Consider the following 18427-nt stretch of genomic DNA (forward strand, 5'->3'; position numbering starts at 1 on the left):
GTAAAACAGTCATCTGGCCTCCTTTTAAATGCCTCAGGGGCAAAACACTCATTATTTCCAGAAGCAACCCAACCCATGTTAAACTAACTCCTCTATACACTAACAAAACCCTCCCCTTGCCCCGTCTTTTCTATCCTGTTTTCATTTTGTCTTACAAAGTTAAGTGAACAGAGGTCCATTTTTTCTTCCAAACAACAGTGCTTCAAATATCTGAAGACCGCTCTCTCCCTGTCAGAGCTACGTCTTCTCGTCACCTGCCTAAACATCTTATGCCCCTCTTGCTGCTCCTCTTGCCACACTTTTAATCTTCTTTCTCATCTAGGTCGTCTTTAGACCAGAGCTTGGAAAGCTTTTCCGGAAAGCATCAGACAGTAAATATTTTAGGCTCTGCAGGCCATGTGGTCTCTGTAACAAACACTCCACACTACCACTACCACTGAAGCAAGCAGTCACAGAAAACAGGTAAACATATGGGCATGGTTGTGTTCCAGTAAAAGGTTAATCACAAAAACAAGTGCCTGAAGGCTTTAGTTTGACAATCTAGATGCTAGACCATCCCAAATGTTAACCCGACATGTGACACAAACATGATCGGGGCAAAAGAAACATTTCATGTAGTGCAGTAGAAAGAACAAGACCATAAAGCTCCTCTTCCTCAATGACTTTGTTTCTCTGATGCTCAACATAGTAATTTCCCGTGGCAACAAGAGCATCCTGCAGACGTAAGCACAACCGCACATCTGGCCTGCTTTTCCACTTTCCTCTATGCTAATATGAGGTTGACTATGGAACCTAGTACAAGACTCTACATTTACCGTTATCACATTTCATCTTACTGGATTCAACCCGTCTTTCTATCCCTTCCAGATCTCTTCAGATACAGACTCACTTATCCAAGGTGGTCATTATGCCTCTCCAAACACTCAGCATGTCAATGTGTCATGTGCTAATAATAACACCTTCACCTACGTCTCTGTAAAAATGCAGATCAAGACAGAACTTCTAAACATTTCCCTCAAGATTGTTCTCAGTATAGTGAATAATTGTTATTCAGGTGTAGAATTCTGTAGTCATCTACGGCAATTAGTCCATCTTGCCCACGAGAAAAAATTCTCTTAAAATCTTAAAATCAGAATTACTTTAGATTACATTTTGCTAAAAATTAGAAAGGTTCAGAGCTTTTTTTTTTTAACTTCAGTACAAGTCAGAAAATAGAGCAGAGTTCACTCATTCATTCAGAAAGCCAACAAATATTTATGATTGAATACCTATGATTGTGCCCAGCAAATTTTTGCTAGACCCAGTGAAGAGGATGATGAACAGACCAAACGTTCCCTATGCTCACCAAGTCTACTCTTCTGTGAGATAGACAGTAAACGCAAACAGGGGAAAATCACAAGTTGTGTTAAATACTGTGAAGGAACTAAGAGGGTACTTTGCAAGTAGGCCAAGGGGCAGGGAGTATGCCTAGTCAGAATGGTCAGGGAAAGCTTCTCTAAGGGACACTTCAGCTGGGTCCTAAAAAATGAGAAGACTGGCAAGGAACATATGAGATATTATAGTGAGTGATATTATAGTGAGTGATGTTATAGAGAATGATATTATAGTAAGTGAAAGAAGCGAGACACTAAAGAGAACATGCTGTTGTAGATTCTATTTATATGAAGTTCAAAAATAGACAAATTAATTTATGGCAAAAGAAGTCGTAATAGTAGTTTGATGAGAGAGACTGACTGATGGCCTTCTGAGTTGCCAGAAATAATTCATTATTTTGATCAGGGCGGTGGTTATATGAGTATATACATAAGTAAAAATTCATTAAACTAGGGGCACCTGTGTGGCTCAGTCGGTTGAACATCTGACTCTCGATTTCAGCTCAGGTCATGATCTCACGGTTCGTGGGACTGAGCCTGCGCCAAGCTCTGCACTGATAGCACAGAGCCTGCTTGGGATTCTCTCTCTCCCTTTCTCTCTCAAAAATAATAAAACAGAGTAAAAAATTTTTTTAAGTGTCATTAAATTAGACACTTAAGATCTGTGCATGCATTTATGTGTAACTTATACCTAAAAAGAAATAGAAAATAGAGAATATATATGTGGCAGTGTGCGTGTGTGGGCACACGCACCCATGCATACTGCAGGGAGGGGAGTGCGTGCCAGGCTACCTTCCAAGCAAAGAGAACAAAATGTGCAAAGACCACAAAGCTAGAAATACTTTAAATGCTGGAAGAAGGCCAATGCAGCTATAGTATAGTGAGCAAGGAAGAGAGGTATGTAAATGAGACTGGAGATGTGGGCCCACGCGGCTCACCCAGACCACAGGGAGCTAGATTTTATTCTAAGCCCAATGCATGTCCTGATTTACCTTTTTAAAGAGTCATAGTGATTACAGTGTACAAAATGGACCTGAAGGGTACCAAAGTGCAAACAGAGGCCAGTCAGAGACTTAAAGTGCAGCAGGCAGAGAGGATTATGGGTTAGACTAGTAGTAGTACAATAACTTCTAAATGACTTCCAAATATGCTGTGACGTACACAGTTTTGAGGACATTAAAAATGTGAGACTCCCCTTAATTTAAGAAGGAAATTGGCTCTAATGAAAGGAAAACTATGAGACCACCTCCTTTGACATAGTATTCCTTTATAAAGGTGCTGTATTTTACAAGTCCCTTCTCTGTACTGATAAGAAAACTGACACAAACTGACACACTTGCACTAAATACAGAGCTCTGGACAAATTATTAATTAGACTGAGGCCACTGTCCCAAGTAATGCTCTACTATCTAGAATCAGCCAGCAGATTTCCCCTGCTTCATTTGTCTTGTAAGCAGTGTAAGGAGAACAGGACTCTTACTGTGAAAGGAATTTTAATATAAGGCCTGTCCTTACTTACCTGAAATATAAGCTTTCATACTTACAAAACACATCTGATTTACTGTAGTAATCCATAAAATGTGGCTCAAGTGCAAGTTAACAGTAGTTCATAAACTGCACTTATTGTTAATCACTTCAGGTTGCAAGCAAACTCAAAATGACATTTCTAATTTTTAAAACTTATTTCCAAAATTCTTGAGTTCACAATTATTCACGTTTTTAGGAGTACAAAGCAAGATTTCCACAATGAGCCAGTTTTAGTTCACAATTGGGTTCATTATATGAAATTATCATATTTGTCACTCACACCAACCTTTCAGACATCTCTAAAATGAAACACACACATTACCAACCTCTCGTAAAACAGGAGAGAGAAAGAAAGAGTCAACTCTTTTTTTCCCCCCTGCACAACGAAGCTTGGTGTCCGGTACAGCACCAGGGTACCATCCTGAGAACAGACCCTTGCTGACAGGGATCATGACTCAATCACGCTTAGCTGTTTACGTCTTGATGGGTTAGAGACCATCGTGGCCAACACGTACTCCACCAACCACTGCGGGAGCAGAGTTCTTTAGCAGTGGCTTCCCAATCCTCCAGGCTATTCACTTAAGCACAAAGCATAAAACAAGGGATCTCTATTTTAAAAACTGTATTCACTCAACAAACTCTATTTAAAAATTATTATTCACTCAACAAATAGCAAGGCAATCAAAAGGGCAGCCTCTCACATACAAATAAATGTAGGACTCACTGAGCACTGGGATGTAAAGAAACAAGAGAATAGAGAAGACTTCCCAACCTCATCTTTTCTGCTTCTGGCACCCAGTAGCCTGAGCTCAATAAACACATTTGAATGTTTTCAGATAAACGAAAAAATGCATGATTTTTTCTGCAGGTTTAAGTAGTAGTACAGTTAATGTATCCATGATAAGAGGCATTACTTCCTTCACCAGATCTATTTTTCCCTAGAAACTAGTCCACAACAGCTTTTTTTTTTTTAAGTTTCTTTATTAGTTTTGAGAGAGCACAGGAAAGAATGTGTGAACAGGGAAGAGACAGAGAGAGAGGGAAACCGAAGGGGAAGCAGGCTCTACACTGAGCCCAAGGCAGGGCTCTAACTCCCAAACTGAGATCATGACCTGAGCCGAAGTCAAGACACTTAACCAACTGACCCACCAAGGCGCCCCCTCACCTCCCTTTTTAAGTAGGTTTCATTCTCCACATGGACCCAACAAAGGGCCTGAACTCACAGCCTTGAGATCAAGGCCTGAGCTGAGATCAAGATCAGACTTTCAACTGACTGAGCCACTCAGGCATCCCATTCCACAGCAACTTTTAGCTTCACAAGGGAAAATTCTTCCTCTTCCCCTATTAACATCATGTTTACATTTGTATAATGTTTTATAGTTTCCACAGAACAATGACAGCTGTACTCCTATTTGATATTGTAAGACAGATTATTCCTTCTTATATTACACATGAAGAGACTATGAAATTCAAAGATTCTAACAGCTAATAAACAGAAAGGTCCGAACTGTAAGTCCTTTCTAATTCATCCTGGAATACGTCTATGAAATCGATCACTTTGTTTGAAAGCAGACTACACTTTCTTGGCTCAAATACAATGGTGACCTACCTAAACCCGATTTACTGAAATCATTATTCTCATGATATCCTCCAAAACACATTTCTTGTCTTCCAATTTGTGGCAAACACAACCTAAAGGAATCCCCAGGGAGTCAAGCCCTTGAATAAGCAATCCCTTCCCCTTGGTTCATTCCACTCCCCTGAGGCAGACCCTGTGACTAGTTTCTAACCAACAGAATATAGCAAAGGTGACAGATGTCACTGCCTTGATTCGGATACACTATATGACAAAGGTGATGAGAGACGTCACTTCCATGTTACATTTTATTACCTAAGTCTTCATCTTCGCAGCTTCAAGAAGCTTCCTGCTGGCCTTTAAGAAGGAAACAGAGATGATGGTGAGGGCCACAGGGCAGGGAAAAATGGGAAAACTCTAGGAGCTAAGAGCCTCTGCCCTAGAGCTGGAAAGAAGTGAATACTAACAACCACACAAGCCTGGATGAGGGGTCCCAAGTTCCAGATAAGAATGCAGCCCAGATGAAACCTTAACTCAGCCCGGTGAGACCCTGAACAGAGCAGCTGGCTAACAGTGCCCAGACTCCTAACAGAAGCTGTGAGATAATCCATGTGTGTTGTCCTATGCTACCAAGTCTGTGATAACCTGTCACCCAGCGGTGGGAAACTAGTGCACAATTCCCAAAGCACTACGTCATCTTTTCTACAAAAGAGAGCTTGAGGCTCCTATCCACAAGGTCAAGAATACCTGATGCCTGAGAGCTAACATACTATATTACAGTAATAGCGTTTCTTACCGCTTTACATCCGTTCCTTGGTTTTTATTAACTGCTCTTCAGACTGCAATATAATTGAATACTTCTTTGATGAGGTGGTTCTCAAACTGTAGTCACCAAACCGAACCCAAATTCTTGGGCCCTGCCCCAAACATACAGAATTGGACACTCTGAGCACAGCCCAGCAGTCTCTTTTATCGGACCCTCCTGGTGATTCCGAAGCACACTTAGGTTTGAGGAGCACTGCCCTCCTGAAAACAAACATGAACGGCACTCCCACAACTCCACCGCTGAAGGACAAACTACACCATTAGTCTAGTGCCCAACCCCTATTCCTCCTCATGGTAACTTCAAATAGTGAAGCGTGAGCGAGAGACAAGATAAGAAAATTCAGAAAGTACTCACTATAAGGTAGATCATTATCGAAACTGAGTGAGTTAATATTTGTAAATATCACAACCTGTGATCTATTCACAGATGAGGAAACCTGGTCAAAAATGACACTAAGTTACTCAAGGTCATAATGCTAGTATGTGGTTTCTAACTAAATATTAATTCCCAGAGGTGCCTGGGTGGCTCAGTCGGTTAAGTGTCTGACTCTTGATTTTGGCTCTGGTCATGATCTCACAGTTTGATGAGTTTGAGCCCTACACACCGCATCAGGCTCTACACACTGACCACACGAAGCCTGCTTGGGTTTCTCCCTCTCTCCCTCTCTCGCTGTCCCTCCCCAACTCGCACTCTCTCTCTCTCAAAATAAATACGTAAAAAAATCTTTAAAAAAATTAGACCCAAAGCTACTTATTTAATCAAAAGACATTTATCTCAATTAAAGCTAATAGTATATGAAATGTTCTTAATACTTAACAAAATGTAAGACGAGTAAATACAATCATCTACTCGCCTCTGATAATAATTTTTAAATGGGAGAAAATAAAAACAGTTCTTTCTTCTTCACTGCATTTTTCCCATCTGCAAATATTAGACACAAACCCAATTAGGCATGTCATTGAAGATCTTTATTTGAATGTTTCTATATCTGCTATAAAACATCCACTAAGTGCAAGGCAAAGTTTACCTTTCATTGTTAGATTTGAGAGGAAGCAAAGCATGAAGAAAATGGACTCCTAACCAGACTGCTTGGGTTCAAATCTCAGCTTTGGGACCCTGAACAAGTTACTTCAAATCTCTGTGTCTCGGTAAAATGATAGTACCCCTACCTCACAAGGCACTTGGAAATATTAAATGAGATCATATATGTAAAGTACTTAAAGCAATGCCTGGTATATAGTAAATGCTATATAAATGTTTGCTATCATTGCCATTATTATTATTACTTAGTATCTACAACAATATTGCCCTTGCCATTTCAACTTTCCTTCATTGGGCTCACCGGGCTCAGCCTGGTACCTTACTTCCTTAGACCTAATTTACCATGGTCTTCCCGGTCTCTGTGCTTTGGTTCCCCCTCCCAATCTCTCTAGAACGTTTCTCCAACTCTCCCTGATGCTCTGGGCAAATTCTTATTCAGCAAAGTTCTTCACATTTAAACATTATAGGAGTTAGGAAAACAGCCATAATCAGTGAACTGATAATTGAGAAAGGAGTAAAACAACCGAGATGTTTCCAAAAAGTACCTAAAAATGGGGGGCCTTCTACCCACCACCTTTGTCTTTCTGTCATTCTGCAGCAGTTCCCCACCCAGCCTTCTTTCACTCCTTCTGAGAGACTCCTCTGCCAGCTATGAAAATAATTCTTTCTCTGAGACACTGACAAATCTATACCTAAGGCCACTAAAATACTTTTCAAGCCTTAGAAATGTATTTATAGGTGGGAATGGGCAGCTCCCCCAATCTACATAAGGAGACCAAGCACAACTAAAGAGGAGTTATGTCTGAATTAACTGTCACATATCTAGATAACGCCATAACTAACATGTTATCCTATAGCTGGCCTGCAGCCATAAGGGAAAAGCAGAAGTTTAAGAATTTCTCATGTGTCTACTGTGGCCCCGAAGAAAGGTGTTCTGACCTTTGAAATCGTTACAGAAATATCCCTCTGGTAGAGGGGAAGTCATCCACAAGTGATATTTCTTTAGAACATGAAGTTTTCTTTGTTTTAATTCCCTGTCCACAAACCACACCATCACATGGCCCCAGCCAAGAGAAGTGCCCTGCACAAAAGATTACCCTTATCCTGCCCGATTCAGCATCATGTATCAACTTAAATTATAATTATGCTTCTGTGCTCTAAGGATCAGTCTCTCAGGAGTTTGTTTACTCAGGAGATAGGAGTTAATAATACCTCCTCCTTGGGATATCAAGAAGGTTAATAAATCTTAGACCAAACATACCTTAGGTAATGTTATTACCATGGTACCTTTACAGAGTTAATGCTTCACAAAACCCTTACCTCGGTGGCTATGGCCTCTATCCACCCAGTCCCCTTACCGGAAAACCTGAGTCATCCCAGACTCCTCCCCATCCCTCATCCCTTCACTCACACCACCAACACCACCAGCTAGTCCGTCATCAACCTCTGTCAATTTTTAATCTTAAATCAAGGATCACAAACAGGGATCAGGAGGATACACAAAACAAAGCAGGACTGAATGACATATGTTGACTGGTAGAAAATGGCAAACTGGAGAGGAAATCCCTTTTTTATTATTTTTTTATTAAATGTTTTTATTTATTTCTAGGAGAGAGAGAGAGAGAGAGAGACAGTGTGAGCAGGGGAGGGTCAGAGAGAGAGGGAGTCACAGACTGAAACAGGCTCCAGGCTCTGAGCTGGCAGTCAGCACAGAGCCCGACGCGGGGCTCGAACCCACGAACTGTGAGATCATGACCCAAGCGAAAGTCGGACGCTTAACCGACTAAGCCACCCAGGCGCCCCAGGAAATCCCTTTTTTAAAGAAGGCAAGCACTATTTAGCTTCAGGGGGGCCTCATGAAGAGGAAGCTTGGGGCCAATGTTGTCCACTATTCTGGTTTTTCGTTTTCTTTTTTTTAAATAGGTTCAGGCCCAGCACAGAGCCTATCATGGGGCTTGAACTCATGACCCTGAGATCAAGACCTGAGCTGAGATCAAGAGTCAGCCACTCAACCGAGCCACCAAGTCTCTCCTCACTATTCTGGTTTTTCAAACTCATCCAGAAATCTGGATTTTTATGGGGAAGATGCTAATTTTTGAAACAAAGTATGTGTGGGCCAATAAAAAGTATCTGCTGGCCAAATTCAGTGGGTAGGCTAACCAGTTTCTACTGCTATCTTTAAAATACGCAGTCCACTGCTTTAGATTCAGGCCTTCCTCATTTCTTACGTAGGTTTATGCAGAAGGATCCTAAAAAGTCTCCAGATTGCCCCATCCATTCATTTTCTACAAGCTGCCAAAGTAAGCTTCCTAAAATTAAAATCTGATCCTATTTAAAATCAAACCACTCCCCCAAGCCTACAGCATTACAATGTGCCTAAAAATCACCTGAGATATTCAACATGCAGATAACAGTAATCTACCTAATCTGAATCTCCCAAAGAGAGGCTCGGAATCTGCTACTGAAATATTTTCCCAGGTGATTCTGATGCTGATAGTCCTTAGGCCACAGATCTGTCTAAAGGATAAAATCTAGAAGTCCTTTCCACCAAAGCATCCTGTTTGACAGAGCCCCACCTCCCTCTCCTCAGCCTCATCTCCTGCCCCTCCCACCATTATGCCTAAAATCTGCCATCTTATGGTTCCCAGAAAATAACTCTCAGGCCTTCACTCCTCTTACATTCCACTGCTACTCTGTTCCTTTACTGCCTCTTCTGGTAATGTGGGGCCTACTCAGCTTTATATTTCTAGACTGAGCTCTGCCTTTCCCTCCATCCCCTCTCTGGAGCCTTCCTCAGCTTTAACCCGCACTCCCTGGAGCTGCTTCCCTCTCCTCTCCCATAGTAGCCGGCACTTACCTAACTGCATTCATTATCTATCTATAACAGTTTATTTACTCGCCCAGGTGCCACTAGCTTAATTTTGCAGCCCCAGTGCTATGCCTGACACAGACCAGGCCCTCAATAGATGCTTACTGAATAAACAGAAGCAAACTGTATGAACCAGTAAGGGTGAAGGCCAGATTCTTTGAGCATTTCCATCAAGATGCACAGTCTCCCTTTACAACCTGTTGACTGCAAGATACTAATGAATTCACAAGTATCAGAGTTTCCCTAATCAGGCTGTTGTCAGCATGCAGGGCATAACTACCCTAAGAGCAGAAACCAATTCATCATAAAATTCTATTCAGGAAACCAAACAAGGTATTTCAAAGAACACTTACCTCCTCGCCAAAGCAAAATGATACAACTTGAAACTAGCTGCTACACTATCAATTAAACTATTCCTCCCTTGGGTCAGATTACATAAACCACAGCAGAAGTTTCACCCTTAGGTAAGTGGCAAAATCCTTCAACTAATAAAGACCTGGCCAAAGAAAGGACAGTAGAAAGGAGGAATAAGCCTCACAAAGGTAAAACCCCTCAATATAACTGTCCAAAGGTACATTAATAAGCAACAGAGAAAATGATAGTTAAACCCCTGACATTTTCACATTCAAAATACAGAAGTATCCTTCTGATATCCAAGAGACACACCGCTCCCTTTTACCATATTTCCAAAATGTTTTATATTCTCCCACACTTTCATTCTTTCAATAAATATTTGTTGAGTGCCTATTCTGCTCATACACTAGACCCTGGTCATGTGGAACAAGACAGCTATAGGCTACCCTCCGAGAGCTCGTATTCTAACAGAGAAGGCAGACTCTCAACTAATTATTCATCTGCTTAATAAAACCGTGGTAACACGATGGAGGACACAGGTGTTAAGACAGCACATAACATATAATCCATCCCATGCCTTCTTCTGCACCGAAAAGCAAATGTCTTTGTTGCTTACTACAGAAATCTAATTACCACTCTACGTGTGCACCTCTTTCCGCAGTTTTTCTGAATAACAGCCAGGTTCCCAACTGTAGCTCTCAGATGTACCTCTAGGGAGACAAAGAAATTAATCAAAAGTAATTTTACCACCAGCAGCTTTTATAGTATCAAATTTTCTCTACATCTCTTTGCTGTCATAAACAGGGTCACATTGGGGAATAAAAGTCTCTTGACTGTTTTGGTCATACCCATTTATGGGATGATCTTCTTCAAAAGCTGTTTTAGGGGCACCTGGGTAGCTCAGTCGATTCAGCGTCCAACTTCAGCTCAGGTCATGATCTCATGGTTCGTGAGGTCGAGCCCCACATTGGGCTCTCTGCTGTCAGTGCGGAGCCCACTTTGGATCCTCTGTCCCCCTCTCTCTGTCCCTACCCTGCTCGCACACGCATGTGCTGTCTCTCTCTCTCTCAAAAATAAACATTTTTTAAAAGCTGTTTTAGGGGCGTCTGGGTGACACAGTCAGTGAAGTGTCTGACTCTTGAGCTTGGCTTAGGTTATAATCTCAGCTTGTGAGTTTGAGCCCCACATCAGGCTCTGTGCTGACAGTGCAGAGCCTACTTGGAATTCGGTCTCTCCCTCTCTCTGACCCTCCTCAGCTTGTGCTCTCTCTCTAAATAACAAAATAAACTTAAAAAAAAAAAAGCTGTTTTAATTCAATAAGCACTTATAAAGCCCTTCCTATTGAAGACCACACAATGGGAATGTGTGATCTTTAGGAAAAAAGTATCTCTGCTGCAATTGACATGCCGGTGAAAACTGACAACACAAGATTTTCCTTTGGGACACCTCTGGATTCATATTTTTAATATAAGCAACAGTACTCAGTAAGGAACCTTCTACTAGACGAAGCTTAGGTTATATATTTGTGACTCTCCTTCTTTTAAAATGACATCCACGCACTATATTTTAGTGAACATTGGACGCTTGCTAAACTGACCTTTGTTTTCCAGGATGACAGGAAATCTGCTGTCAGACACAGGAAGTGAGTCAGATCATGGAAGAGGTGAAAATATAGGAACAGAAAAGCACACTAAAATTTCCTGTAAATTAGAACACCTACCTAGTTGGAAATATAAATGTAAGAAAAAGTAGATTCCATGATACAGACACTGGTGCCAATGAAACAGCTACCTCTCTGGCACTTACCCAGAAAGCAGATCCTAGTAAGGAGAACAAGTTTGGTTTCTGTTTTTTATTTTAATATAATTTATCGTCAAATACACTTACATACAACACCCAGTGCTCATCCCAAGTGCCCTCCTCAATGCTCATCACCCATTTTCTCCTCTCCTCCACACACCCCCAACTCAGAAAAAAAGTTTTAGATGTCAATATTTACAATGCAGAAGAGATAACAGAAAGGGAGTAGAGCTGAAAGCAAAACAGGAGGTATCTGGGTTAATGACCTTCTTTAATGAAGTTGTAAAGCCCTGGCCATGGTTACCGAGAAGGCTCTGGAACTTCCTTCCACTTAAATTTTAAAACATGTCAGCACCCCAGGTCAAAACTGTATTATGATACTATATTGCTTGAAAGCAGAGGAATGTACTCTTACTTGCTACATTCCTTTACAGTTTTTCCAATTCTGACTAGGCAAGATCCATTATGATTTCCTTCAGCTACTCGTTCCTTCTACATATTTTTTGGGTTCTTAGTATGTGTAACAGTACTGCGCTCAGGCCGTGGTGATCTGTAAGACAAGTCTAACCACTTGGGTATTACTTTCTAAAGGAAGATACACTAACACATTCCATAAAGGAACAGAGGGTGCTCTAACAGCACACTTAAGGGGAGAGGAGAGGGGCGCCTGGCTGGCCCAGTTGGTTAAACATCCAACTTTGGCTCACGCCATGATCTCACTGTTCATGGGGTGGAGCCACGCATCAGGCTCTGTGCCCACAGCTCAGAGCCTGAAGCCTGCTTCAGATTCTGGGTCTCCTGCTCTCCCTGCCCTTCCCCTGCTTGTGCACTCGCTGGCTCTCTCTCTCTCTCTCTCTCTCTCAAAAATAAACGTTAAAAAAGGAGGAGGGCTTAGGGAATGCTTCTCTGAGGAAGTAACACTTAAGACAGGAAGATGAATATAAATGGGAAGCGAAGCTACATTCCTGGCAGAAGTAGCAACATTAAAGATTTGAAAAAGAAAAATGGCAGGAGGGAGGAGATGGCTACTAATGCTGTCAGGGGCAGACAGTGAGAGGCATGACATGGACACGAAGCTGCAGACAGGCAAGGACTACATCATTCAGAGTCATGGAGATCGTGTTAGGGATTTTTTGGACTTCATTCCAAGAGCAATGGGAGGACAGGGGTGGGTTTTAAGCAAAGGGATATGTGGCCAGATGCACATTCTTTTAAAGATCACTCTGAAACAGGGGCGCCTGGGTGGCTTAGTCGGTTAAGCGTCCGACTTTCGCTTAGGTCATGATCTCGCGATTCGTGGGTTCGAGCCCCGCGTCGGGCTCTGTGCTGACTGCCAGCTCAGAGCCTGGAGCCTGTTACGGAGTCTGTGACTCCCTCTCTCTCTGACCCTCCCCTACTCATGCTGTCTCTCTCCTAGAAATAAATAAAACATTAAAAAAAAAATTAAAAAAAAAGATCACTCTGAAACAGAGAAAAGACTTATAAGGGAAAAGTGAATGTGGGCGAGCAACAAAATAAAGTAGTACCAGATTATAACCCAAAGAATCAAATAAATATTCATGAATCCACACTGATATAATTAAATGGTTGGATAAATATACAATGGGAAGAAAAGACAAATCTCCCGTCCATAATTCCAAACAAATTATGTCAATACGCTGCCCTCAAAGAGGTAGGGCGGAACTCCCCACTCTCAAGTGAGGGCTGTGCATAGCGAGTTCCTTCCAAAGAGAGTAACCTTACAGGGAGAAATCTAACCAACACCACCTTGGTGAGGTGATCCAGATCAACACCAACAGAGATAAGTCATACTGATAGCATGTCCTTTTCATAGGATGCAATGAATGGCACTTCATCTCCATGCTCTTCCTCCCAAAACCCCGTAACCCTTACCTATCATGAGAAGAACATCAGACAAATCCCATCCGAGGGATATTCTACAAAATACCTAACCAGAACCTAACCCCTCAAAACTATCACGGTTACCAAACACAAGGGAAGTCTGAGAAATTGTCACAGCCAAGAGGAGACAGGACGACTAAATGAAATGTGATATCCTGGATGAGATCCCGCAACAGAAAAAGGGCATTAGGTTGAAACTACGGAGATCTGGGTAAAGCAAAGACCTCAATTAATAATGTGTAAATACTGGTTAATTGTGACAAATGCACCATACTAATGTAAAATGTTGCCAGGGCAAACCGGGTATGAAGCACAAGGGAACTTTACTATGTTCCCAATTTTTCTGTGAATCTATTCTAAAAGTATTCTAAAATAAAAAGATGACTTTAAGTGTATGTGGGAAGAGTGGTAATGGAACCACTCTTCTAGTTTAGGCTAAAATTGACAGAAGGTACAGGACCGAGTGATTCACTAGCTGGTGGGTGAGGCAGAGGAATCGAGAATGAAAGCCACACAGACAGCAAGGATGAAAGGTTACAGCCCAGATTTCAGGCTTGGAAAACTGGATGCGCAGGGGAGTCATTCACTGATAAGGGAGCAGTGGAGTAAAGCCAGATTTGGAGGAAAGTTAATAACCAGCATTCACTGGAGGTCCATGACCCGCCAAGCCCTTCTCAGAGTCCCATAATCGTTTTGCACAATAGAGACTCTTATTTGGTCCAGAGCCAAGTAAAGAAATTAAGAGTTTGGGATCAGGTTTCTATGTACTCCAAAGCCTGCGCTCTTCCTACTACAGTTTCTTCCGTGCACGTTTACTTCATCGGGCAGCCCAAGCGCCTCGAGCTCCTGAAGTGGAGTGCATCAGCAGTGTGGCCTCAGTGGTCACCCCTACTCCCCGGGCCTCATCTGCCAAAGACCATCTCCATCTGAAGTTGTCTGCAAGAGGCGGGTAGCGACTTCATTAAAATGATGACAATTAAGACACCACGAAGGGAACCGCATCAGCTAATACTGATGATGATGGTGACGATGATGAAGATGAAATAAAGAGCGCAGCGAATTCTCTGGTTCCACTCCCGTAGAGAGGTCTTCCTAAGGTAAAGGCGATCCACCCGGGAGGGCACCGAGTCAAGGCGGCTAGCCTAGGATGCTCCCACGCACCTTGACCCCAAAGCCCCGGGTCTCGGCAGGACACCCGGGGAAACGCCGGCCAGCCCGCCCAGAGCCACGCGGCACAAGGTGACACGGACCGCGCCTGCCTCTCAGCCGCCTGGGAGAGGCCGGGACCAGGAGGGAGAGGGGCGTCTGCGGGGCCCCGCGCTACCTTATACTTATCAAAGCCAGCCAGCTGCTCCGGGCTCACGTATTCATAACCAGCCATGGCGAACCGAACACCGAGCGCCCACTCGGCAGCGACTCTCCGCGACGAGGTGCGGAAACACGAGCACCACACCGACAGAGCAAGGCTGGGAAGACTTGGGCAGGCAAAGGTGGTAGAAGAGCCGCGCTCCGCCCACCGCGCACGCGTAGCGGCCTCAGGCCACTTCCACCGCCTCCCAGGGCGCAGGCGCAGCCTCCACTTCTCCCCGCCCACCGAGGGAGGGTCGCTAACCTGCTCACGCGGTCCGCCCCCTCACGCCGCCGCAGTCCAATCAGCGTGGATCGGACAACGCGAAGTCCCGCCTTCCAGGTCTGCTGGTCTCTTCATTCGCTAGCGTCAAAATTGGTGAGCTGAAGTAAGACGAGAGTGGAGGTAAAAGGTCAATTTCCCAGGGGGCCTTGCTCCTCCCTCCGGGGGTTGGGGAGGTTTTCTGGTTTCTGTAGGGCGTGGAGTTTGGGAGTTGCCGTTGGGGTTGCGGGGATCGTCTGCGAACCGGTTCAGAAGTACCCCTGGGAAGAGCCGTGACGTTCAAGACTAGAGAGAGGGTGTGTGCCCGGCCCGCTGCAGTTCCTGGCACGCAGGAGGAGCTTAGGAAAAGTGATTGGATGTAGGCGAGGCTCGGGGAAAGGCTTTTTCAGTGTTGGAAGGGAAGTGAAAGGGCGCTGGAGACAAACCCCTCGGGCCTCTCCACACTCCGCGCTGTCAAACTGTTGCAAATTGAAATTGCTACTGTCTCCGACCAGATGAAAGCACCGATCTCTGAGGCTCTAGGGATCTTCAAGTGCGTTTGCAAGAAGCGCAGGCACACAACCGGAGCCAGTCGTAGACAGAACACTAGATCAGTGGCTAGTGTGTATCAAGCTAGTAATAAAATGTAATAATAGTGATAGTTGCTATCATTTTTTTTAGCACCTTCTGTGCGAGGAACTTTATATACATTTTCGCCAACCCCCATAACAGTATTAGTACGTGGAAGGCACTTTCCCTATTTCGCAGCTTCGGAAATAAAAATTCAGCTTACCTAACTTGCCCAGGATCAGACCATTAATTATACAGCTCGGAAGTGGTCAACTCAACATGAAATGAGGTTCTTGGTGTCGGAAACCACTACCTAAAAGAGATCCTCAATCACTGGGTCTCTGAAACAAGGGTGATTATTTTAAGATCTCTTATGTCTAGAGGATAAGATGTAGAAACATCTCTTCAAGTATACTAATGATACCATGATATATTAGCCTTTCATAATGAAATGCCATATCAGTTGGCATAAGCTGCAAGAAAATAAAAGGCATTTTAAAATGTTTATATCTGAGAGACAAAGAGAGACAGCATGAGTGGGGGAGAGGCAGAGAGAGAGGGAGACACAGAATCTGAAGCAGGCTCCAGGCGCTGAATTGTCAGCACGGAGCCCAACACCAGCCTCGACCTCACTGACCGCGAGATCATGACCTGCGCCCAAGTCGGACACTTAACGGACTGAGCTGCCACCCAGGTGCCCCAAGAAAATATAAAGTTAAGCAGATGTAAAAGTTATTTATTGCCATGTAACAAATCATGCAAAACCTAGCAGCTTAAAATAGCAGCCATTTTATTTGCTCCTAATTCTGTGGGTTAGCAATATGGACTGGGCTTAGCTGGGCTATTTCAAGAGGGCATAAGTAGAAGCTGTAAGGCCTTTCAAAGCCTCGGCTCAGAAATCACCCAGTGTCACTTCTGTCTCATACTCCTGGGTAAAGTTAATCACAAGGCCAGCCCAGATTCGTGGGAAGGAAAATAGATTCACCTCTTAATGGATGGAATGGCAGAGTCACCTGGCAAGGGGACCTGCCCAGAAGAATGGGCGGCCATTATCACAGCCATCTTTGCAAACATTCTACCACCTCAGATTAGCTACAATAGATCAAAGATGAGACAGTAAGTATGCTTCATCAGGAAAAGATTTGGAAACCACTGAATTGCACTTGAATTCTTTCAAGGTATTGATTTTTTAAAAAGTCAAAACAAACCAAAACAGTCAAAACCCTTGTCCCAAGGCTTTAATTAACATAAGCTGTCTCTTCCAAATCTCCCACCCACTCTCAACGCTCTCCACTCTGGTTTCCAACTTCCCTGACTCTACTGAAATGGCTGCCTCCAGGCTCCTCACATTGTTGTTAAATCAGATAGACACTGGGAGACTTCTTATCTGACTTTTCATCAGCTTACTCCTTGAAACATCTTCCTCCCTTGATTGCTCTGAATTACTTCTGTTTTTATTCTCTCTGACTCCTTCTCTCAACACACACACACACACACACACACACACGCGCGCGCGCGCGCGCACACACACACACACACACGGGCTTGATCTCCCACTGTTTTTCTGTGCTTCTACAGCATCCTGTGTGATGGGGTTCTTGAGCAAACGGCTAGGAAAGCATTCTTGAGACTTCTTTGGTGCAAAAAGGTGTTTTATTAAAGCACGGGGCAGAACCTATGGGCAGAAAGAGCTGTACTGGGCTTGTGAGGAGTGACTGATTATGTACTTTTAAGTTAGTGGGGGTTAGGGATAGCATAGGTCTCTAAGGAATTTGAAAGCAAGGCTTTTAGGACCTTGAGGGGCTAGCTACTGTTAAGATAAGTTTACTATAAGGGGTCCCTGGGTGGCTCAGTTGGTTGGGCAGCAGACTTGGGCTTATAGCTTGTGAGTTCAAGCCCCATGTTGGGCTCTGTGCTGACAGCTCAGAGCCTGGAGACTGTTTTGGATTCTGTGTCTCCTTCTCTCTCTGCCCCTTTCCTGGTCACACTCTGTCTCTCTCTCTCTCTCAAAAATAACTACACATTTAAAAAAATGTTAGGGGCACCTGGGTGACTCAGTTGGCTAAGCATCCAACTTCGGCTCAGGTCATGATCTCATGATTTGTGGGTTTGAGCCCTACATCAGGCTCTGTGCTGACAGCTCAGAGCCTGGAGCCTGCTTCCGATTTGTGTCTCCATCTCTCTCTGACCCTCCCCTGCTCACGCTGCCCCCCTCCTCTCTCTCTGTCTCTCAGAAATAAATAAAACATTTAAAAAAATTTAAAATTTTTTTAATAAAAAAAGATAAGGTTAACTGTAGTCTTTAATAAATCAAAAACAGTAAGGAAGTAAGGCAGCCATGAGTTACTTGAGGAAGGCCACACCCTGCCTGTTTCAGGTGTCTGTCAGTGGGCTGCAAGCTGTAAGGAGATTTAATTTAAGCTACATTTATCTTGCCTTTGTTTCTCTTATCACTGTACATACCTCTTTCTTCACATTTACATGTTATAAAATTTTCTGTCTTTTTAATGTTTACTTCTTTTTTAAGTTTATTTATTTTGAGAGAAAGAGAGGGGAAAGGGAGAGAGAGAGCAAGTGAGCCTGAGTGGGGGAGGGGTAGAGAGAGTGGAAGAGAGAGAATCCTAAGCAGGCTCCATGCTGTCAGTGCAGCTTGAACCCATGAAACTGTGAAATCATGATCTGAGCCGCAATCAAGGGTCAGACATTTAACCAACTGAGCCACCCAGGCACCCCTGATGTTTATTTATCTTTGAGAGAGAGAGAGCACAAGCTGGGGAGGGGCAGAGAGGGGGGTGGGAGAGAGGATCCAAAGTGGGCTCCAGGGTGACAGCAAAGAGCTGATGCGGCTCTCGAACTCACAAACTACAAGATCATGACCTGAGCTGAAGTCGGACGCTTAACTGGTTAACTGAGCCACCCAGGCGCCCCAGAAGTTTTCTATTTTCTTATCCATCTTACTGGACTCTGAGTGCCTGGAGGG

The 18427-nt window shown here is 43.6% G+C and overlaps 1 protein-coding gene and 1 pseudogene across 2 annotated transcripts in view; both read right to left on the bottom strand.

The window, feature by feature from the left end:
• Window positions 1–14764, bottom strand: part of SELENOI (selenoprotein I) — a 45536-nt gene extending 30772 nt beyond the window's left edge. Inside the window, exon 1 of one of the 2 annotated variants that reach the window (XM_077774227.1) lies at window positions 14593–14761. In XM_077774227.1, the coding sequence (XP_077630353.1) occupies window positions 14593–14649 (57 nt within the window). In that variant the 5' untranslated portion in view covers window positions 14650–14761. Of the gene's footprint in view, window positions 1–14592 lie in introns of both variants that reach the window. The other variant, XM_077774228.1, reaches the window with a different exon arrangement.
• Window positions 14765–15029: 265 nt separating this feature from the next.
• Window positions 15030–18427, bottom strand: part of LOC144239910 (large ribosomal subunit protein eL32 pseudogene) — a 7634-nt pseudogene continuing 4236 nt past the window's right edge.

The sequence above is a fragment of the Crocuta crocuta genome, unplaced genomic scaffold (genome assembly GCF_008692635.1).
Source record: "Crocuta crocuta isolate KB4526 unplaced genomic scaffold, BGI_CrCroc_1.0 scaffold246, whole genome shotgun sequence".
Taxonomy (NCBI): Eukaryota; Metazoa; Chordata; class Mammalia; order Carnivora; family Hyaenidae; genus Crocuta; species Crocuta crocuta.